The sequence below is a fragment of the Halichoerus grypus genome, chromosome 5 (genome assembly GCF_964656455.1).
Source record: "Halichoerus grypus chromosome 5, mHalGry1.hap1.1, whole genome shotgun sequence".
NCBI classification, from domain to species: domain Eukaryota; kingdom Metazoa; phylum Chordata; class Mammalia; order Carnivora; family Phocidae; genus Halichoerus; species Halichoerus grypus.
Window position 1 is genome coordinate 154,934,751 of NC_135716.1, and position 22,862 is coordinate 154,957,612.

Below are 22,862 nucleotides of genomic sequence, written 5' to 3' on the forward strand. Positions count from 1 at the left end.
ACTAGCGAGAATGGCGGGACGGGCGGGATAAGCCCTGCGATCGACCCGCCCCAAGCATCGTTCACTGGCCAACAGTGCTGTCAATCTCACCACCTGACCCCGATTCCTGGCCTCTATTGGCTAATACTTTATCACTCCTCCACTCTCATTGGCTCTTAGGCGGCTAATTCGGCCGACCTACAACCGTTCCTGCCTCCGCCGCCGCCATAGAGACCGGAACTAGAATTAGAGTAGAGGCACCACGAGAACCATAGAGTACCCGAGAGGACGGGCAGAGTGAACATGACTTTCACGAGGCTGCAACGCGGGCGGGCGGGCCCCACGTCCAGGGTTAGGTCCTGGCCGAAGGAAGGGGACTGCCAAACGCCTGATCCGGGGGCTTGAAAGGGGACCCGACGACACCTTAGCCTCATGTGGAGGGAAGGCCTTCCTCTCTCCCTGTTTTAAATGTGGTCCTTGTGACCTTAGACTGCGGATTGAGCCCTGTTTTCTACGATGGCCGTGTACTCACGGCACAGCGAGGGTTTCTGGAATAGACTTAAACGTATGCATTCAAAGAGCGTCCGTTTTGGCGGAGCAGTCACCTTGGAGGGACCACGCAGTCCGTCAGACCGCCCCTGCTCAGCGTATTTAGGGCGGAGGGCGGTGGTGTACTCCACGGGGACCTGCCTTCTGAACCATCTTACCAGGCAAAGAACTGTCTCGTTAAGTAGTCACGTCTTTCTGTATTGGCCACAAATCAGATTTAATTTCAGTCTACGTTTATTGAGCAAGCTGGGCATTTTCTTTGCATTTTATCCGTACAACACCCATGTGAAATAGGGATTACGATCCTCATCTCACAAATGATTTATAATTGAGGCTGCCACCTGATGTAGCTGAAGTCCTCTACCTTCATTCGTTCTCTATTAAGGGTCTACTATCGGCTGGGATGCACTAGTTCACGACTCAGTTTCTGCCTTAAATTCAGTCTAGGAATGAAGGCAGAAATTTAAATACCCCAAACTCCAAACACTCCAGCTTTGCAAAAGCACAAAGCATTTTGGGAGTGGAGGTGGGAAGAAGGTGGAGGGCTGACTCCAGGCACTAGGAGGTTTATGCAAAAGCCTAGAGGCAAGAAGACGGGGTCTGGGGGAAATAGAAGTAAAGTAGTCTAGTCAGACTAGAATGAAGACCTTGGGTTATAGAGGTAGGCAGGTTCAAATTAGGAACATTTTATTTGAGATTATCCTAAGGGCAACAGCGAGAAGGGTAATTTTAGAACTCTTAAGTAGGGAGTGGCAAAATTTTTTTTTTAATGGCTACTGAGTGTGGGGCGCTTGGGTGGCTCAGTCGTTAAGCGTTTGCCTTTGGCTCAGGTCATGATCCCAGGGTCCTGGGATCGAGCCCCCCATCAGGCTCCCTGCTCAGCAGGAAGCCTGCTTCTCCCTCTCCCACTCCCCCTGCTTGTGTTCCCTCTCTCGCGGTGTCTCTGTCAAATAATAAAATCTTAAAAAAAAAAAAGGCTACTGAGTGGGGAAGGGGTTGTAGAGGGACAAAATGTAAGTAGAGAGACAGTAGGCCAGTGCAGTATCATCTAGGCTGTCAATTCCACCTCCTAAAGGCTTCCCTGAATCAGTCCTAAAAATCTCTAAATGCCAAACCAGAGTGTCTCATTCCTACTTCCATGACGCTAGTATAGGCAATCATCTATTGTTTACAGCAGGAGTAGGCAAACTTTCTCTAAGGGCCAGATAGCAAATATTTTAAGCTTTGCTGGCCAGACAATTCTGTCTCAACTGCTCAACCTTAGAGCCTGAAAGCAGCCAGACAATAAACAAGTGCACTTGTGTTCCAAAAAAACTTTATTTGTGGACACAAATTCGAATTTCATATTTTTACATATCACAAAATATTCTTTTGTTTCAACTATTTAAACATTTAAAAAACATTCTTATTCTTAGCTTATGAGCCACTGAAAAACAGGGAGTGTGATCTGACCTGCCAACCAGTTTGCTGACCCCTCACTTTAGAGCACTGCTGTGGCCTCCTAGCCACTCTCTACCTCTTTCTTCCTCTAAGATTCTCCACCACGATATCCAGAGTGTTCTGAAAACATCTATCTGATCATGACAGTCTTATTACTACTGCCTTAGGTTTGTCCAACTTCCTTATTGTGGTTTACATGACCCTGTACGACTTCTCCAAACTTACCTCTGACACTTCTTTCACATTCCTCGTTCAACCTTCCAGGTGATCTTTGAGCCATTGCTTCCTTTGAGCTATCACATACTATTCCTTCTACATATAACTCTTCCTTTCTCCCTTCTTCTGACTGCTTAACTCTTCATCCTTTGGGTCTTGCCTCAGATGTTACCTTGTTAGGAGACCCTCCTATCCTAACACACTGCGTTGCATTAATTAAACCTTCCTCTCCTCAGACTGAGTTCCTGAAGCATCTGGACTAGTACTTGACACACAGTATCTTAATAATTTTGTTCTATGAATAACATGGTATAGAAAATGGACTGGAGAAGGTACTGACAGCAGAGAGGTTGTCTGGGCAACTGCACCAGTAATCCAGGTGAAAAGGGCTTGCAGCAATAATGTGTATGCACAGAATAGGCAGATGCTAGAGCTGCTATTCATCTGTTCCAACTCCAGATAACTTTTGACTGTTAAAAAGAAAATGTTTCCTCAAAAGGCAGTTCTGCCAACACTGGGGACATTTAAAAGTGTGCCCTATAGGTTTGAGACCTTTTTCCCAAAGTGGACACTTAGAACAATGGGAGCAGCACCTCTGAATAAATGAGCAACCTTCCCTATGTAACTGGTTTGAAGGGATGGCTTCTCAAACAGAAATATCAATTCTGTAACATTTGTCCTTAAAATGTTACTTAAAAGTATCATTACTTATCTAGTTATTTCACTAAGCTCTCTTCATGTTCCAGGAGCAGAAAGATGAGTTATTTAAGAAACGAGTTTCCATACCGCTGCAGAGATGGCACTGAGGCACTAGAGGGTAAATAGTTCCTGTCACAATTCAACCCCTGCGCCAAGGTGGGAGCTTTCCACTCCAGTTTTGCTAGCTCCTGCCACAGTGCCCAGCATGGTGACCAGTTTAGACAACTCCAGGGCCACCCGTAAGTGATATGAAACCAAGGTTCATTCCAAGAATCTCCTTTGCAAAATAATGTTCACCTTGTCCTCCATCTCTAATAGACTCTGGCCCAAGAACACAGGTCCTCTTCCTAGAAAGCCCCCAATCTGTCAATACTTACCTCAAATGTTACCTCTTCCTTTCATGCTACCCCCCTCCCCCACAGCATACCATTGTACCTACCATTCATGCAACATGTATTTCTTGAGCACTTACTAGATACTTACCTTTTCTAGGTGCTGGGGGACATAGCAACAAAACAAAACAACAAAACCGAATTCCCTGCCTTCGTAAGGGGTCACATTCTAATACCACACTGAATTGAAATGGGCCTATCTCCTGTATGTCACAAGCACAGGCCACATCCTACTCATCTTGCAGCTCCTGTGCCCAGGACAGAGACTGGCCTAGAATGCAGGTGCCAAGTATAACTGAATTCGAATGAATGGCCCATCATAAGAATGTCAGCTCAGGATCTGAGCTGCTCCTCCTCCTTCCTCTCTCTAATTGCACCTTGTCTAGTTATTTAAAGATCTCTCCTCCACTAGGTCAGTCCTTTCTTCACTTTGTCCCTGAACCTTGTTTACCTAGCTATAGAGAGTTGCAAATATCTATACTGTAGAGCCCTTATATATCTCACCAGCTCCCTGTACTCCAATACACTGAAATGGCACTTTTAACCAGGTTCTATTGTCACAGAAGTCAGCTCTGTGCTACCTCTGCCACGGCCAGGAGTTTGAGTCATCCCTGCCCATAAGCCAAGAGGGAAAAAGGAGGAATGGCATGGAAATGGCCTCATGAAAGGAACACCAGGGAACTCTCTTTACCTCTTTAACATTATGCTCGGTGGGATCTTTCTGTGTTGGGCTATGTCCTTTCAAGATAAGCATTTTCCAAGGCATGTTACTGTTTACAAGTTGCTTTCATATCCATTTGCTTATTTGACCCTTTCAACAATGCTATGAAGTAGATAGGTATTATTATCCCCACTTTGCAGATGAGAAAACTGAGGCTCTGAAAGGGGAAGATAATTTCTCAAAACCTCTACTGTTTAAAAAATGACCCCATATTGAAACCAAGATTTTTGAGTCAATTATTCCCACTTCATCATGATTGAGTAGACACATTCTACCAAATGGTCTCCGATCCAAAAATATCCCACCTTAGTGACCCTTACCCCACAGGTTCCAGAACCAACCACACAGAACCTACTGGGAACATCCTTGGAATAAATTGTGCTTATAGCCCTGGGGCTTTGCCTTCTTTGCCCAATCAGCTGGAACCCAAGAAGGGACTGCTACAATTGCTTGCAAGTCTGAGGCATCACCTAACCACAGTGACGGTTTGGCTCTGGTCCATGCTAGCCTCGACAGCCAGTCCTTCTAGCTGAAGCTAAGGCATGAGGAGACAGGCTATCATTACAACTGGTTAAAAACAACACGTGTTGGGGTGCCTGGGTGGCTCAGTCGTTAAGCGTCTGCCTTCGGCTCAGGTCATGATCCCGGGGTCCTGGGATTGAGCCCCACATCGGGCTCCCTGCTCCGCGGGAGGCCTGCTTCTCCCTCTCCCACTCCCCCTGCTTGTGTTCCCTCTCTCACTGTGTCTCTCTCTGTCAAATAAATAAAATCTTTAAAAAAAATAAAAATAAAAACAACACGTGTACCAAAACAAAACAAAACTTTATTTACAATTGAAAACTTAAACAGAAAATCTTGGGTTCTGAGTCTGTGACATTTCCAAGGTCTCTTGATCAAAAAGGGCCGCAGCAGGCAGGGAAGCAAACACAGGGGCCAATCCGGATTATTTTACTCAAGAGCGCCACCCAGAGCAAGGGAAGGCCTACAATGGCAGAGAGGTGGAGGTCTGTTAGGGAGGGACGAGATAGCAGCTCAGAGGCACAGGAAGGGAACATTCCATGAGACAATACTCCCATCTCTTCTCTACACTCCTAATCCTCTTTTCCCAAAAGAGCAGAACTGGTCTGACTCTTGCCCTCAGTCAGACCTTTGGTTCCCTAGGATAAAGTTGAGAGGTATACTACACAAGAACCAAAAATAAAGAAACTAACATTTTATGGCCACACATATCATCTCATTTATTTACCCTTCACAAACTCTGTGCAGTATATATTATCTGTAATCAAGCAAAAGAGGAAACTAGGGTCCCAAGGGGTTTAATGGTTTGATGGGGTTTCCTGGTCTACTTGGCTCCAAAGTCTGTGTGTTTTTTGCGAGACCTCAATGGCTCTCTGTGGAGCTCTAGAACAAAGAGCAATCTTTCTTCCTTGCAGGTTTTGGTCCCAGTGTTACAGAGAAAGTAAAGTCCACACCCTTGGTTTATGGCCTTGGTCGTTAGCTTTACTAAAAGAACACAGTGAGTACACTCAGAAACTACTCTGTCTCCCTCCCCCTAAACACGGCCACGCCCCTTTCCCTCCAAGGGAAAGTGCATCCCGGTGTCATACTGCAGATTCAGACAGAAGTTGAAACCTGGGCCCCCAAGCAGAATGCACAGAACTGCATAGATGCACTTTGTAAGTTCCATGGTGCCCTAGGACCTAAGCTCTATCCTAGACCAGGCACTGTGTCAGTCAGCATGGTCCCTGCCTCAAGGACTTCCGTCTACAGAAAACCAGGCCAACACATTTGTGATATGCTATGTTAGATGCTATATAAAGAGATGAACCAAGTACTGTGGAAGCACCCAGGAAGGCACTGCTGACTGCGCCTAGACCTGGGAGGAGACGGAGGGACCAGGGAGTGATTCAGACTGATGGTAGCCACATGCTCCTGGGAGCAGCTGGGAGCAACTAGGATCAGTTAGAACTACAGATATACAGTATGTATTTCTATTATAAGATACATGCTCAATACAGAAAATTGAAGCATACATGGGACAACAGAAATGGGGAAAAAAGAAACTTTGCTGTCTCTACACTACACAAGTAACCATTACTAACAGTTGGCTATATTTCACTACAGTAATTTCTGGAATAGTTAAATATACTAAATCTTGACTTTGTCACTTAACGAACATACCCTAGAAATCTGCCAACACATACAGATCTACCTTTTTTTGTTTTTAAGGCTATGTGGTATTTCACCGACCGGCGTACCTCAATGTGTGTGAGACCTGATTACGACGCTGGGAGCTCTGCCTTTGTACTGGATTGGACTGGAATCAAGCCATTCTTCCCTCCCTCCCCTCCCTTTTTAGCTGGCAGGGCTTCTGCCTTTCAGGGCAGGGAACAACAGTGTCACACACCCAGGAGGCATGCAAATATTTGCTGCCAAATCTCTGGTGCTCCCTAGACCTGTGTTTTCATGTGGAACCTCTTCTCTTGCCTGGACTGCTGCACTAAACACCTCACTGGCCTCAGCTTCTCCTCCACATTGCTGCCAGAATCATCTCCGGAATAAGAAAATTCAATCACAATGTTCTTCTGCTCAAAATCCTCCAGTGGCTCCTGGTGGCCTGGCTCTTTTCAGAGGGCCGGGCTAGGCTCCCTTCTGACAATCTCTGGAGTATGATGGACTCTCACCCCAGGGGGGAAAAAATGTGCCTAGTGCCCAAAGCCCACTCTCAGGATAACATACGAGCATCTCAGCCTGCACTGGTTCTCACAACTGGCCCTGGCCTCCTCCAGCCTTACCATCTTACCCTTTGCTTTTCATACCTTCCTGCTTTGGCCATATGGCATCATGTGCAGTTTCCCTTACACTTGCAGCTGTTTCCTGCTTTTGTGCTTTTGCTCATGCTGTTCCCTCTGCCTGGAATGCCCTCCCGTTCTTAGCCACCTGAGAAGTTCTCTTCTTTCACGTACTCGGCCACAGCATCATCTCTTCTGTAGTCTCCCCACACTGCTCCAGGCAGGCACAGGCGTTCCAGCTTTCCTTACTCCGTTCTGAACCTCCAGTCCAGTGCTTTACTGTGCTGTCATGGGCAGTTTCCCCCAGAGACTGTGAGCTCCCTGAAGGCAGGAACTGGGCTTTTCAAACTTGCAGCCTCCTATGTGGCAGGGGACCCATCTTATTACCTCAGTGCGTAGTTGTGGAAGGAATGAAGGACCAGCCCGTGTGCCACCAACATAGCCCATTACCTTCCTCTACAGGAACATATAACATCTACATCTTCCTCTACAGGAACATATCACATCACAATCCCAGAATGGGGGACAGTGTTTCCTAAAGCTCAGTCATTCCCACAGCACCTTCCCCACTGTTCTAGCCACCACCCACAGGTACAATTAATTTTTAACCTAATCAGCATTTGAACTTTAAGAATGCCTCACGGTAAAATGATGTGTGGCACTAATTACATATTTTTCCTAAGATGCAAATGCTAAAGGATACTCATCACGGCACTACCTAGAGCAGTGTTACCCATGTTTCTCCGATAAGAAGTATCTGAGATGCTTGTTACAAACACAGCATCCCAGATCCTACCTCAAACTCACTCAACCCGAACTCTCCAGGGAAGGGATCTGGGAATTAGTAGCTTTAACAAAATGTCCCCCAGTGATTTGATTCTTTAGGGAAATTTGGGAAACAATGACAGAAGAAAGCGATCTACTGCTTGCTACAGGTACCACGTGTGGGGATAACTGGAAGAGCAGCGGTTCAGACTTAGCTGGGCTGCCAGAGCTCACAGCCACTCCCTTTTCCAAGAGACTCTCAAGCTTTCCAAACAGAGGTTCCACCAGCCCCCAAGTGGTTGTAAGCAGCAAAGAACCTGATTCAGATTGCAGCAGGAGGATCCTGAGGGCCAAGGTTCACTTATGTATACCTAACCAAATTCATCATAAAAAGCTTTCACAGGGCCCAGTGAGATAAAACCATGGTTTCTACATCGAGAGTTGTACAGAGAACTTCATGTTCACTAAAACCAAAGTCAGGACCTAAGGCGAAACCGGAAGAAGTTCTAGAAATGCTTCCTAGGGAGGTAGAGCTGATCAAGTCACTGCGCTGTCTGCTATCTCCTTCCCAACTTCTTTGATTTCCAGTGCCTAGACACAAGGCCTCACATGCGCAGTTAGGTGATATCTTGATTTGAATGCAGCAGCTTCCTGCTGGACAGTGCCACCAAGAGAGGATCTCCTTCTGGGTCTTTTCTTATTGGAATATGGTGGCTTCTCGATTAAAAAGCAGGCTTCTGTTATTCCACTATAGCCTTGCTACTCAAAGTTAGCATTAGCACCTCCTGAGTGCTGGTTACAAATGCAAAATCTCTGGCCCCATCCAGACCCACTGAGCCAGAACCAGCATTTTAATAAGCTCTCCTGGTGATTCATAAGTGCATTGATGTTTGAGAAATACTGCCCAGTAGGGTTTGAAAACAGCATCTATATTAGCTGTCAACCATTATCCTGCCCCAAACAACCTAAGGGATCTGAAACACTCCCACAGGAATTAGAGATGCTTATAACTTTACAGCTGGGAAGAAAAATGATGGGATGATGCCCTGCTCCCCAATCTCCACTTTTCCTTACTTTCTCCCAAAGCACATTACTGAGAAACCCAAAGTGGAGCCCCTTTAGGTCAATCTAGGCCACCTAGATTCCCTAACACCTTAAAACTTATGATAAGGATTTTTGGTAAAGTTAAATGAGATAATTCAAGTTCTTAGCTCAATACTTGAGCACAAGAAGTATGCAATAAATGATAACTGCCATTATGATATTGCCTCTAAGTATTAGCTATGAAAGATTCAGTTCTGAGCAAGTCATGGGTAGGAGACTGAATTGGAGGTACTGCACTTATAGTTAATTAAAATTAAATAAAAAACTCAGTCCTTCAGTCACATCAGCCACATATTTCAAGTGCTCAACTGTCACATGTGGCTAGAGCTGCATGATGGACAGCATAGATACAGAACATTTCTACCATCACAGAAAGGAATTTCTATTGGATAGTTCTGGTCTAAGAAGCCTCTGGAACGTCAAATGGCCCTTGTGGAATTTGTTCTGCTTGGGTTGCAGGCTGAGAAGAGAGGCTTCCACGGGGGCAAAGGTTTACTTTGCCCTTTGCTAATAAGAGATGAGGAGGGGAGGGTTGTGATCACCACCCTCAGAAATTAAGCCCTCAACAAGGATTTCCACGAACTTTCTATAAGGGACTCAAAAAAATACAAAAAAGAAGGCCCAATCAAAAAATTTCTAAACACGAGGGTGCCTGGGTGGCTCAGCTGTTAAGCGTCTGCCTTCGGCTCAGGTCATGATCCCAGGGTCCTGGGATCGAGCCCCGCATCGGGCTCCCCGCTCCGTAGGAAGCCTGCTTTTCCCTCTCCCACTCCCCCTGCTTGTGTTCCCTCTCTCGCTGTCTCTGTCAAATAAATAAAATCTTTTTTAAAAAAAAAAAATTTCTAAACACTATTCTTTCCATCTCTGTCCTCTGGTAGTGGTCAGTGGTCAATCCTTAGAAGGAAAAGGACCTAGTAGCTCAACTTAGGTTCAGCAAAGAAAGAAGTGGGAGAAGGAGGGAAACGCCAGCCACTACCAAAGAGGGAGAGCGGGCTGAGCCCTAGGGACCTCCAGTACTGGCAGAAAAGAAAGCTCAGGGTGTCAACCGTGCCTCAGAAGGGACCATTTGGCTGGACAAGAGAGAGGACCACATGCAGCTTCTAGCACACACTTGTGCATGCCTGCCTCAGCATTTGCTCACACCAGTTCCCTGCCTAAAATGCCTGACATTCTCCCTCTCTATTAACTCATGTAATAAATTTTTAATGAATGCCTGTAAGTGCCAGATGCTATGAACACAAAATAAGTCACAGATAGAGGTAGGTACAGTTATTAAAATGGTCTGGCATTTGACTAGATCGCTATTCAGAAAAAAAGTCAGAGAAAAGAAAAATAGATTCTAGGTAATTTTTAAAGTATATAAATAAAACCATAGAAATATTAGAAAAAATACAAAAGACATTATGATCTGAGATAGTAAGGACCTTCCTAAAACAAGACAAAAACCACAAAAGCCATAAGACAAAAGACTGATAATTCTGACCTCATCAAAATTTAGAACTTCTGTTTAACAAAGGATATCACCAAAGTTAAGATAAGCAACACAATGCCAGTTTTTGCTTAAAATATGTTCTGGACAAAATAGTCACAACATTTAAAATAGAGAACTAAGATGCAGAATTTATAACTATTCAAATCATAAGAGAAGGGTAAAATAAGCTATATGCTACAAACATAGCATATTGTCAGTTTGTTTTTATATGAAGTAGTTTTATGTGATGGAAGAGGAAAAGTCTTCAAGACATCTGCCAAATGGAAAACAAATGAACAAAATAGTATGATGACATTTAGGAAAAACAAAACCTCCCAAAATAAGATAGGCATAGAAAAGGCCCTGATGGACATACATCAAACTGAAAGCAGTTACCTCCTGGGACAGAAGTGGGACTGGATGGGGAGGAGGGGTAATGACAAGGACTTGAACTGTTTTCTCAAGGTTGTATTATGTTACTTTTATAATTAAAAATAAACAACCAAATAAAATATGTGAATGTTCATTGAATTTTTTTTTTTTTTTAGAGCTATTAAAGTTACTATGTGGACAGCTGGGGAAGTTGGAACATGTATATTAAATAATATTACTGTGGTCACGTAGGATGCTATTTTTAGGAGTTGTTTGCTGAAGTATTTAGGGGTAAAGTGTCAAGAAGTCTTCAACTTTCAAATGGGAAAGAAACGAAGGAAAACGATGGACGGAATGAAGGTAGAAAGGAGGGAAAGAAAGGGAGCAGGAGAGAGGAGAGGGAATGGGAGGAGAGGGAAGAAGGGAAAGAAAAAACCAATGTCAAAGTAAAATGGTAACACAAGAATACTAACCATTGGTAAATCTGGGTGAAAGGGAGATGGGTGTTCAGTATACTATTCTTCCAACTTTTCTGCAGGTTTGAAAATTAAAAAGAGAAGGAAGGAAGGAAGAAGGAAGGAAGGAAGGAAGAAAAGGCAAAACATCACCAACCCACACTAGCTGATCAATTTCTCCCTTGAACTCTGATCACACTTAGCAACGTCACTCAGGTTACTAGTGATCACCTCTGAGAATGTGTCTTACTCCCCATAAGCTCCTGAAAGACAGAGGCATTTTTCAATTCTCTGTCACCCAGCACAGAGCAGGCAGTGGCGAGTGTGGGGAGGAAGTGGGCCCGTGCAGGCTGAGAAACGTGTTGCGTTCACTTATGAGGCTGGCAGATACAAAGTCAGGGCCTGGAAATGAGCATCAGTTTTTTTTTTTTTAGATTTTATTTATTTATTTGAGAGAGAGAGAGAGCACAGAGGGAGAGGGCGAGGGAGAAGCCGACTCCTCACTGAGCAGGGATCCTGACTCAGGGCTTGACCCCAGGACCCTGGGATCATGACCTGAGCCGAAGGCAGACGCTTAACCGCCCCCCAGGTGCCCCGAGCATCAGTTCCAACAAGAGAGGCATGACAGCTGTGTCTCCTGGCTGCCCAGGCTGCTCCCAGCCCGGAGTCGCCCAGGAGTGGAGCCAGGTCCTTCCAGCAGGAGCACTGAATGGAAGGAACTACAGTGTGACAGTGATGTCAGAGACTGCCTACTGGTATTCAGGTTGATACTCTGTAGGCCACAAAGTGGTAGAAAAGTAAAATGCCCTAATAACACTTTCTCTTCTGTTCCTTACAATGAGCCTGAGATAGCGACTGTCTCCATTTGACAGGTGAAGAAACAGGCTCAGAAAAGGGAAGTGATTTCCCCAAGGTCACATAGACAGGAAACGAGGCTCAATCCCATGTTTGCAAGTCTAAAGTTCCTTCCACTAGGCCATGCTGTCCTCACTGGGGTCTCCTAACCAGGAGGAGAAAGACACACGTACCTGATCAGTCTTGCTCTGGACTACATCTCCCCACACTGTGAGATCACCACAGGCAGCTTGGGCTTATTGTTGGGGCCTGTGGGAACATTCTAGGAGAGAAAGCACAGTGGAGATTCATCCGCTCAGACACACACGCTCACCAAACACGTACTGATGCCTGCCAGCCCCTGGGCTACAGACTGAGGACTCAGGGACTGAAATGCTAACAGTCCATGTCCTACCACAAGGGTAGAGATAATCCAGATTGAAGAGAAAATGTCCAACATTTTAAAAAAAGCAAACCTATGCTATAAAACAATGCAGTAAGTTATAACACAGTTTACACAACAGGGCAGAGGAAGCACCCACTGCTTAAACAGGTCAAGAGGGATTCACACAGCAGGGGACATTTGAGCTGGGCCCACCAGGAGGAAAAGAAAGGAGAGGAGCATTCCAGTAGAGGAAAGAGCACAAGCAAACGCTCAGAGGCAGGAATGTGTATGGCATATTTATTTAGAGAAGAGCTAATAGCCTGACGAGACTGGAATCTGGAGGCAGCGGTGGCAGAAGGGGCTGTGGAGAGGCAGCGGGGACCAGGTCACAAAGGATCATGGTTTCACTGCTGAGTAGGATTTTATCAAGTAGGGGAAGGGGCCACCAGAAGCCAAACCTCAGTGAGCATCAGAAAGGCAAACTTACAGGCCAAGAAAACAGGGAGGGGCGAGGGGCCATGGACTCCTCCCTCTTCCTGAGGGAGCCCATGTAACTGCAGGCAGTGAAGACTGGGCCTAACACACTCCTGCTACTAGACCAGAATGGCCAAGATAGAGGAAATCAAAACAGGACTCACCTCAATCTTTCGCATCACTAGAAGTCCATCAATGATTTTTCCTGTAGGAAAAGTATGAGCTAGACTTTATTATTCTCATTTGCATAGCAGTTTCCAGCTTCCACTCTTAGCCAGCATCTCATTTGATCCTCATACTACCAACAGAAAATTGAGATTTGATGGAAGTGAAATGATTTGCCCAAGGTCACAGGTAGGTAGGAGTGGAGTACTAGGTCTGGGCGATTGCAAAACCCTCCTGTACCGTGCTCCCTCTGTGTGGCATTTCTTAAGTGATACCATTCGGGTTTCCCTCCCAGACATACAGATCACCCAAGTGGTTACACACTACATCAGATAGCCCCTCAGTTCTTCCCTCTGGTGCTCTAACCACATGTCGTCCCCACCTCCTACCACTTCCACCTTCCCAGAGCAGTTACATTAGTCGAGCACTCTTGGGACTAGAGTCTGAGGACTGGCTCATTTGGAAGTCCCACTGTGTGTGAATGGGGCCCGGAATCTGGGACAGGAAGAGGACTCACCAAACACTACGTGCTTCCCATCCAGCCAATCACATTTAGAGCAGGTGATGAAGAACTGGCAGCCATTTGTACTGGGACCACTGTTTGCCTGACAGAAACCAAGTATACCTTCAGTGAGTTTTCCTGGCCATGCTAGCTGAAGGGCAAGATTCCCAAAAGAGGGGAGCCTGGGTGGCTCAGTCGGTTAAGCATCTGCCTTCAGCTCAGGTCATGATCCCAGGATCCTGGGATCAAGCCGCACATTAGGGCTCCCTGTTCAGCTGAGAGCCTACTTCTCCCTCTCCCTCTCCCTCTGCCTGCCACTCCCCCTGCTTGTGTACTCTCTCTACCTCTGACAAATAAATAAAATCTTAAAAAAAAAGGATTCCCAAAAGAGCCTGTAGCCCTGATTCCTTTCTTTCAGCAAACCTTACTAAATACCTACTATAAGCCAGATCCTAAGCTAGGATCCAAGGATATAGAGATAAACAGGATACATAATCACTGCCCTCAAGGAGCTAGATCTTTAAATGAATGTACAGTTCTCCTGCAGTGTGAATTTTAAAAATGGGAACAATTGTTCACAGGGACTGATTTGCTGTATTTAATCCAACACTGGTTATACCTGGATTATAGTTACAAGTTAGATACCATGGAGAAAAAGCCTGTTGCCTGTGCCATAAGCTCTTTTGTCTGAATAGCTTTATACTGCACCATAACAATGGTAATAAAAGACTTTAAGAAGGTGTGAGAAGGTGCTACACTAGTGCCATGCTAGAAAAAGACTGCATTTAATCAATTGATGTTTGCTTTTTACAGCTACACCCAAAATCCTTTATTATTGAATTTTACAGGAAGAAGTATTTTTTTAATTGAGAATCTGAAAGTCTCTAGCCATATCCCATCTCCTTCCTTGAAATTGTTTCTACCTCATTACATTTCACAATGCATTATAAAATAGGCTATGATTACGATACTTTGCATCGTAATTTACAGTGATATTTTGATAAGAATTTTGAGATTTGAAGGAAGTGAAATGATTTGCCCAAGGTCACAGGTAGGGTATCTTGATATTGTATTTACAGTGATACTCTGTAAAGCGTTATTTGACTTTCTCATGAAGTGTACTTTTGTACTCTATATGTTGATACCCCAGAACTGCCTTTAATATACTAAATTCAGGCTTTTGTACATCAACAAGTCCAAGTTACCTTTCAGTAGCACTGCCTTGTGACAGTGTCTGTCTCTGTGAACATTTTATTGCATACTTCCCTTGTTTAGGAAAAAAGGAGTAGACAATGGGAAACAGAGTACTATTAAAAGCACGGGTCTCATACGATTAACATGACTGAAGCAGGACTGGAAATTATGAGATAGGTCGCTAGCAGTAATCGGACACTTCATGGATTTAAATTGGTTGATTCTGTGTTCAGCTGTGCAGGAATAAAAGTGTGTATGAAATACATTCACGACACTGTCCAGGGGAACGTGCTCATTACCTCCCTAGGGATTTTATGTTATACTTAGAAATGCCCCACGTAAGATAGGCTACTTTTGGGTTTTGTGCGTGTACTTACGAACATCTACATGAAATCAAGGGAATGGCTGAGCCAGTCAGAGGAGGCACATGCCGTGGAATGAGGGACAGACTTCCCAGGGCTCCCAATTCTTTGCTTCCTTCTTTTCACCAATCAATCAAGCATTCATTCAATCTACCTTGCTGCTGGTGTACGAACGTTTATTAGCAAGCAGGCAGGAGAATAGTCATCTAAGTTTTTATAGCTTAAGGGACACTCTGCCCTCAGCCACTCATTTACTCATTCTCTCAGCAGTACAGCTTACTGCTTTTGTGAGTAAGCTCTGGAGCCAGATGATGACCTCGCTGGAATCCCAGCTCTGCCACAGACCGTGTGACCTTAGTTTAGTCACATAACCTCTCTAGGCCTCAGTATGCTCATTTGTACCTATCTCAAAGGGATGTTGAAAGGATTAAAATGAATTAATGCAAATATGATGTTTGTTGAGCAACTGGCCAATAAATGTTAGCTATCATATCATCTTTCGGTCGTTCATCGGTATCTGCTCCGCGCCTTTCTGTATCAGGTAGTAGGGCTTGGAGACCACTGAGGCCCAGTCCCTGCCCTTGAGGAACTTAGGATTTAGGGGAGGATGGAAACAAAAACAAGTGTGCCACATGATCTGTGATTGTACAACTTCACCAGCGTCAGCCTGAGGGAGCACAAACCAACGTTTCCTTCCATTTTTCTGACTCCTCCATAGATGGCATGCCCCTAGAAGGTCCTGGCCCTCCTGGCGAAGATCCAAGCCCACCTAAGCTATGCCTGCAACATTTACCTGCACTTGCCCAGCCTGGCTTTCCGAAAAGGGAGCTTGCACACTGTTTGCTGGGCAGGTCTCGCCCAATTCTCATGGCAGCCTCCTAACTGGCTTCTCTGTCCCCACCTCTGTTCCCATCTGCTACTCACACCACAGCCAGGGGCTTGGCTCTAAATCACAAAGTTGATCAACCCTGCTCAAAAAAGCATACGGCTCTCCATACCCTATCAAAGAAAGTCCACACACTTCATCCTTATTCTGGCATTTGAAGCCCTTAAGGGGCTAGACCCCATCTTCCTCTCCAGTGTCTCTACTGGTCCTTCCCTCCCCCATTCACATCCTATGTGCTCATCCTTCCTCACCTTCTAACCCTGGACCATGCCGCCCTGCTATTTGACGCCACCCTCCTCTTTGAAGCCATGCCTGACCCCTCAAAGTAATGACTCTCATTCCGTGGGGCCCTCCCAGTACTTTTACATACCCTGAGGGGCCCTCACCTTAATAGATGGTGGTGTGAACTACACTATGCTGGGCTTGTCAGTTTGCATGTGTGATTCCATTAGATGTTAAGTGTCACAAGGGCAGGTATCAGGTCTATACCTTGTACCCTACCCTGAGGCCTGAGACAGACAGAAGGGTGCCGGGAGAATCCTGCTGGGTGGGGTGCCAAGCACATGGACTCTGGGTCCTGAAAGCACAACTGGCCACGCTCTGAGCAACAGGGCTGGATGCTGAGCCACGTATCCCAGCTCAAACAAAGGTAAGAAAACATGTATCAGAGTTCAGTTGTGGCTCCCCAGACTGCTAGAGGTTCCAGCCCAACAAAATCAAAACTAATTGAGGAAGGAGGTGGGTGTGGCAGAGGTGAGTCCTGGGATAAACAAGAGAAGTAAAGAATTTGCTTCCATCCTAAGAGACAGCACCGGGCCTCAAGAGGGGCCCAGACACCTGCTGGATAAAAATCTAACCCAAAACCTTGACTGGACCTTACTTACCATGGAAAGCAGGCCTGGCGCTGAGTGTCTCAGTTTAAAATTTTCATCTGCAAATGGCCCCCGGTAAATACTGGCAACTCCAGTACCATCTCCCTGAGCAGAGAGAAAGGAAGTGTTAGCAAGTTTTGAGCGTTGCTCCCCACCCCCCGGGCCCCCCCGGAACCCAGAGGAGGAATGCTGCTGCACCATAGCCAACTTTTTTAAGTGGCACTCCTCCTCTTGAAGGTCACTTTGCGAGTCACACCTCTTGGACCCTATCTTACAATCAAAGCCAGCCCCATCCAAGGCACCTGCAGCCCATATACTGACCAGGGCATCGCACAGATTGGGTAAAAGAGGTCACAGCTGGGCCTCTAGAAATCTAGCTCAGTTAGGACACAGGCAGAGTAGGGAACAACAGTACAATGATCACATACATAATCCTTGCCACACCCAAAGACTCTCATGCCTGAGGTCATATACAATCACCCACTTAACTGACCACTATCCCCACTCCCCCAAGCTCTGCAGGTGGATGGGCTCCTGCAAGCCTCGTCTGTACAGATCCCACCCTCCTGACCAAAGCTGGCTGGTCCGGGGGAAGATGCCCAGCTAATACAGGGCCAACTAAAGTTCCTTCTCTGGGAATTGTGAAGGAGGACTGATGCTCTCTTTGAGGTTGAATTTATCATGTGAGCCTGGAAGCTGGGTGACCATCCTCTGCAAAGTGGACTGGAGAACAGAAAGAGAAGGCAACACACAGAGCACTGGAGAAACAGAAAAAAAAGGACTGCCTTGGTTTTATGTGGCTTTCCAGTTCCTAGTTCTGTTTCTTCCTTTGGGTTTCATGAAACACCTTATCATAAATCCCTAATTTCTGCTTAAAGTAGCTTTATTAGCATTATCTCTTCGCTCTTCCAGTAACCACATCGAATAAGCACTATCGTCTTCCTCATTGTTCAGGTGAGCCAACTTAAGTCAGGATAATAAAGCAACTTGGCCAAAGCCATATTTGCAGTACCTTAAACAGAATTCCTGAGAGGGTGCCAAAAGACCAACTTCTTCCAGCCAGTTAGTAAAGAAAAAGAATATTGGGTGCATGGCAGAAAGGGAAAGCACTGACGTAGGGAAGAATCAAGGGGCCCTTACTGGGGCAAAGACTACCAAAGGGGATTAACATAAGCCAGACGAGGAAAAAAACTGTCAAAATCAAACCTTTATTTGATTAAAAATTAGTAAAACCAAGCTCTGTGTAGTGGAAAGATTTGGATGTGAGTTCCAGATCAATCCTTTATGAGCTGGGAAAGTCACTTCGTACCACTGAGCCTCACTTCTTCCAGCTATCAAGTGAAGATGAAATCACCTGCTCTTTACACTGCTGCCATGAAGATCCAATCAGAAAAGACCTTGCAGCTGATACAGCACTATATAAATGTGAGCTATTATCTTTAACTACACACAAATACCTATGTACATACAGAAAGAAGAAAAAAACAAGTTCACTTCCAATTTCCCAATAAACCTGGGGGGACAGATCACTTCTTGCATCTTTCCCTATAATTACATTATTTATTGCTCTCCAGGAGCCAGGGAAAATGACAAAATTAATTTTCAGAGCGAAAACAGAAAGCGACTTAAAAATTAAATGAATAGGGGCACCTGGGTGGCTCAGTCGGTTAAGCGTCTGCCCTCAGCTCAAGTCATGATACCAGGGTCCTGGGATCGAGCCCCACATTGGGCTCCCTGCTCAGCGGGGAGCCTGCTTCTCCCTCTCTCCGCCACTCCCCCTGCTTGTGCTCTCTCTCTCTCTCTCAAATAAATAAAATCTTAAAATAAAAATCAAATGAATAAATAAATATTAAAAAAAGAAAGCAACTTAAATCTTTAACAATAGTGGACTGATCAAATAAATTTGTTATCTATTCGTAATGGAATATTACGTAGCTATTATAAAGAATGACTTCATGACAAGGGAAAATGTAGACAATTATTAAGTATAAAAAATTACAACATATACATGATCTTAAGTCTGTTAAAAATTATGTCTGACACACATCCATATGCAATGATAAGAATGACAGCTCTAAACTAAAATGCCAAGATATATTCCTTAAGAAGCAACATTCCTTGAGATGACTTATTTTCTTTTTTGCACTTTTGCAACCAAAAAAAAAAATTATTAAAACAAACATATATTCTTGGTCCAACTTCAGAAGGTCTACTTCTTCTGCTTCTTGCTCATTTCATTTTTTCTTTCCTAAGAGTGGCTCTGAACAATTGTTTCTTGCTGACATTCAGCCTTCTGGCTGACCAACTATGCTGTCTGACCCTGGAGCTATCGAAAAGTGACTGCATGGGCCTGGCAATGACCAGTAAGAAGTTGGTCCTGTCCCTGTTAAGACAATATGGCAATACAGGAGCCTATGGAAAGAAAGAGAATAGATTCTTAGCCCTCCTTACCAGCTAATACAAAGTATATGGTCGCCCAAGCCCTACTACCATCAGGTGTAGCCCGGGGTTGCAAACTTAAATGCCTACAGGGACAAGTGACATAAATAAGGGAAGCAGATGATAGTGACTGAGGTGAAATGGCAAGGACAGACCCTGTTTAAAGGGAGCAGTTACTTGATTCCAAACCACTGTTGCTACATGAAACACAGGCCTAGTGCACCCCTATTTTCCATTCTTTAAAGAGAATACAAAACTCTGGAATTTTCTGGTGAAATGTCCTAGTTTTACAACATAACACACATGAAACAAAGCATATCTGAAAGCCTGGTTCAACCTAAAATCTGCCACTTTGTAACCTTATCTAGACAGGAAATATAGGTCTTTAAAAACTCCTAAGAGTTAAACTAAATAAATATACACATGAAGGAGAAAGAATGTCTCCCAGATTCAAGAAAATAGCAATATGACTAAACAAATGATATTAATAAGAAAAACCACCATGCACATGCACACAAGTGGTTGGCTAAGGACAAAAGTAGGTTTAAGAAGATATGGTTTCTTCAAGCACCCTCCAAGGTCAGAGGAAGGGGAAGAGGCTTGGTATGAAAGACACATACAGTCTAGTCACAAAAAAGTTATGCTTCACAGTGAAGAACTATTCTCCTAGGCTCTGCTAGTAAATAGAGAAAACATCACTCCAGAATGATCTACCTCTGTTGCTCTGATTCTTTGCCCACTAATCGATTTTTGATGAAAAAACTCAGCTTTCCAGGCACCGTGATACCAGAGGTGGAAGGGAATTAGAGTATAAGCACTAAGCTCACTGAAAAAGGACTTACTGCCATTTAGAAAAAAAAAAGAAAATTGCATCTGATTTCTATCCAAATTTCATGTGACTAACTAGTTTGTATCTCTCATGGATCATGTAGAGGTATGCTGGGAAAGTTCGGTTTCTGGCCCTAAAAGGCCAGGGGATTTGGAAGTCAGTGACTCAAAGTGCTGATGTCTGTCATCTAGTGGTATAAAAAGAAGTAAGACAGCAACTCTAAAGGACATTCCTATCACCCTCCTCCCCCATCAAACTTGGCTATTGTTTCAAGCCTTAGGACTGGGCCCTGTAGTAGAAATAGTAGTAGCAGCAATAACAAAAAACAATATTCCTAGAGGGCTTTGATAGCAAAGAAATAGTACTTACATTAACAAAATCCCCACCCTGAATCATGAAATCCTTTATGACCCTGAAACAGAGAATAAAGGATCCTGAGAGAAGATTCTGTCATTTAGAAAAACATTGATTTAGTCATACTTTAGATTAACATTGATTTAAAAATAAAATGTTTATCACTTTGGCTTTTAATAAGCCTTCAAATCAATTGCTGAGTTCACAAAAACATTCCTTCTCAAGATCTAGGAATTATCCTATGGTTTTATTTCCCTCTAAAGAGATGAATCCCCCAAGGAAGTAATTCTAAAAGCCTGCAGGATGCTTGCCAAGGCCTTACCTGTGGAAGGTGCTCCCTTTGTATCCTATCGGAACCCCATCTTTTCTATAACAAAACGAAAGAAACTTGGAATGATGACAGGTAATCATAGGCCTGTCCAGTTTACCACCCACTGGAGCCAAGGGACTCTCCTAAAGATGGTCGGAAGAAGTCTATTACTGTCACCAGCAATCATTCAAGTCCTGCCGGTGGTTCCCCAAAACCCCACTGCAGCCCCAGGACACCATTCAAGAGCAAGCAGAGAAATCAACCACGTCTGAGACTGACCTGAATTCTCCAGTGCAGAACTGCCTGAAAGGGAAATGAGTGAACGATTCAGTCACCGTGACATCACAGCTGACGGCGCCCTTAATGGGGTGGGGATGGGGGGAGCAGAGACATTCGCGCCAGCAAGCCCACCAACGGGCCAGCCGACGTCCAGACACCTAAGCATACAAATTAACAACAAAATTGACACGGGAAAAGTAAAAACGGTGACTATTCAGAGCGCTACAGAGAGGACTCCGATCTCAAGGGTAGCGAGTGGACGGATAGAGGGAGGCAGAGGATAACGCGTACCGGGTCCAGCTTCTGGTTCGGTTAATCTAGCAGAGCTGGGACATCTCCTTACCTAAAATTCTCGGCCGTCTTAGGCACAACGTCCGCAAAGAGCTCGATCTTCATGCGGCCAACTTCCTGCAAGCGGCGGGAGATTGTCAGAATACCCGGTCCAAGACCATGAAGGCCTCAGCGAGCAGGGAACTGGAGGGGCTGACCCCTCTCTCCCCCTTGCCACCTCCGCAGCCTCTCCTTCCGTGCCGCCCAGTCCCTGCCCCTGCGGGGCGCTAGGATGGGCAAGACTCCTCCTCCCCCTCCCGTGCCCCCGCCCCGCAGGTCGGTAGGTTCTGGTCCAGTTTCGTTTCCTGGATTCTCGAGTCCGCTATCCCTGGGTGGGTGAGATCTTCCCGGCTGGCCCCGTGCAGTGTCCCTTCGGCGCAGTGGCTGCCTGGACCTCACCTGGCCGCCAATGCTAACATCAAAGAACACCACGGGATTGACAGGGCTTGAATTTGCCACCGCCATGGCTCCGACCCGGAAGCAGAAGACGGAGGCATGGGTTCCGGCGAACCTCATCCCCGCTTAGCGGGTTTACTCTAGGGCGCAGGCGCAAAAAGAGTCAACCGAGGCCAGGCCCCGCCCCCCGGAAGTCGCGCCCCGCCCCTGCGGCGAAGGTGTCTCGGCCTGCGGCACCCAAACTGGGCGTTGCGGCAGTAGGCGGGGCCGGGACCTCTGAGCCAGCATATATGCGGTTTCTTATCCTGCACGTTAGTCTGTGAACCCTACGAAGGCAGGAATCTGTTCATCCTCAGCGCTTAGAACAGCCTGGCATATGTAGCCCTTCAGTTAAGTCAGGACACCAGAATTTTAGTTCTAGTTCTGCCACAAGCTTTCACTCGTGTCACTTACAATTCATTCGTGCTGCTAGCAGAGCAGCTAGAGCTTTTTAAATAAATGTTTATAAATCATTCCTGGCTTCCCATATTTAGAATAAGATCCAATTCCTTATGTACAAAGGCCTACATTACATTATCTGGCCGCGCATACCTGGCCTCATCTTGTATCACCCTCAATTATGATACTTGGCTTTTCTGTCCCTCAAGGTCATGGAGAAGGATACTCTCTTTATAGAGTCTTGGTACTAGCTGTTAACTGTCTTTAACATTCTTCTAGGTCTTAATGAAGGCAGGGAGTACTCCTTGTAGCTCAGGTCTCAGCTCAGCGGTCACTCAACCTAAAGCAGCCCATGGCCACTCTTTCAGATGCATCACTAGTTTATTTTCCTCATGCCATTCACCATCCAAAATTATATGGTCTGTCTCCCCACCTCTGTGTCCCTGTCGCACACACATGCCTACCCTCCAACCTAATAGCATATTAACTCCAGGAAAGCAGAAGCTGTCTGTCTTCACAGGTGTAGCTCTAATGCCTACTATTGAATAGCCCATAGTAGGGATTCAGTAGTGAAAGAAGGTGACCTGGGGCAAGGTTTGGAGTCAGAGCATATATCTGATATCATAGCTATTATGTCCTATATCCTTTGATCATCCTTTCTAGGTCAGTCACCTGAGGAAGCAAGGGTTACATATAAAAATTCAATGTTTCAACTTAAGATGTCTTTATTTTTGGTTACTTTTCCTTTCCCCTTGGTCTCCTTCTCTATCTCCAATTGAAGAATAAAAAAGAAGAGGAGAATAAGGATGGGAGGAAAGAACAGCAGGAATCACCCTTCAGTATAGTTTATAGCAACTA

The 22,862-nt window shown here is 45.2% G+C and overlaps 1 protein-coding gene across 5 annotated transcripts; it reads right to left on the minus strand.

Annotated features, from left to right (window-relative positions):
• Positions 1-4,799: 4,799 nt before the first annotated feature.
• Positions 4,800-21,709, minus strand: PPIH (peptidylprolyl isomerase H). 5 transcript variants are annotated; one of them, XM_036079217.2, is made up of 10 exons: positions 21,570-21,709; positions 21,184-21,248; positions 20,841-20,864; positions 20,574-20,618; positions 20,267-20,309; positions 16,642-16,734; positions 13,331-13,418; positions 12,813-12,853; positions 11,984-12,072; positions 4,800-4,978 (listed from the first exon to the last, which is right to left on the minus strand). In XM_036079217.2, exons 1-9 carry the CDS (start codon positions 21,684-21,686, stop codon positions 12,004-12,006), a joined length of 585 nt encoding a protein of 194 aa, XP_035935110.1. In that variant the 5' UTR covers positions 21,687-21,709; the 3' UTR covers positions 4,800-4,978; positions 11,984-12,003. The 5 variants fall into 5 exon arrangements, with proteins under 5 accessions (XP_035935110.1, XP_035935105.1, XP_077929414.1 ...); XM_036079212.2 differs by having other exon boundaries at positions 4,800-5,002; XM_036079215.2 differs by lacking the exon at positions 4,800-4,978 and adding an exon at positions 11,371-11,660.
• Positions 21,710-22,862: the final 1,153 nt, after the last annotated feature.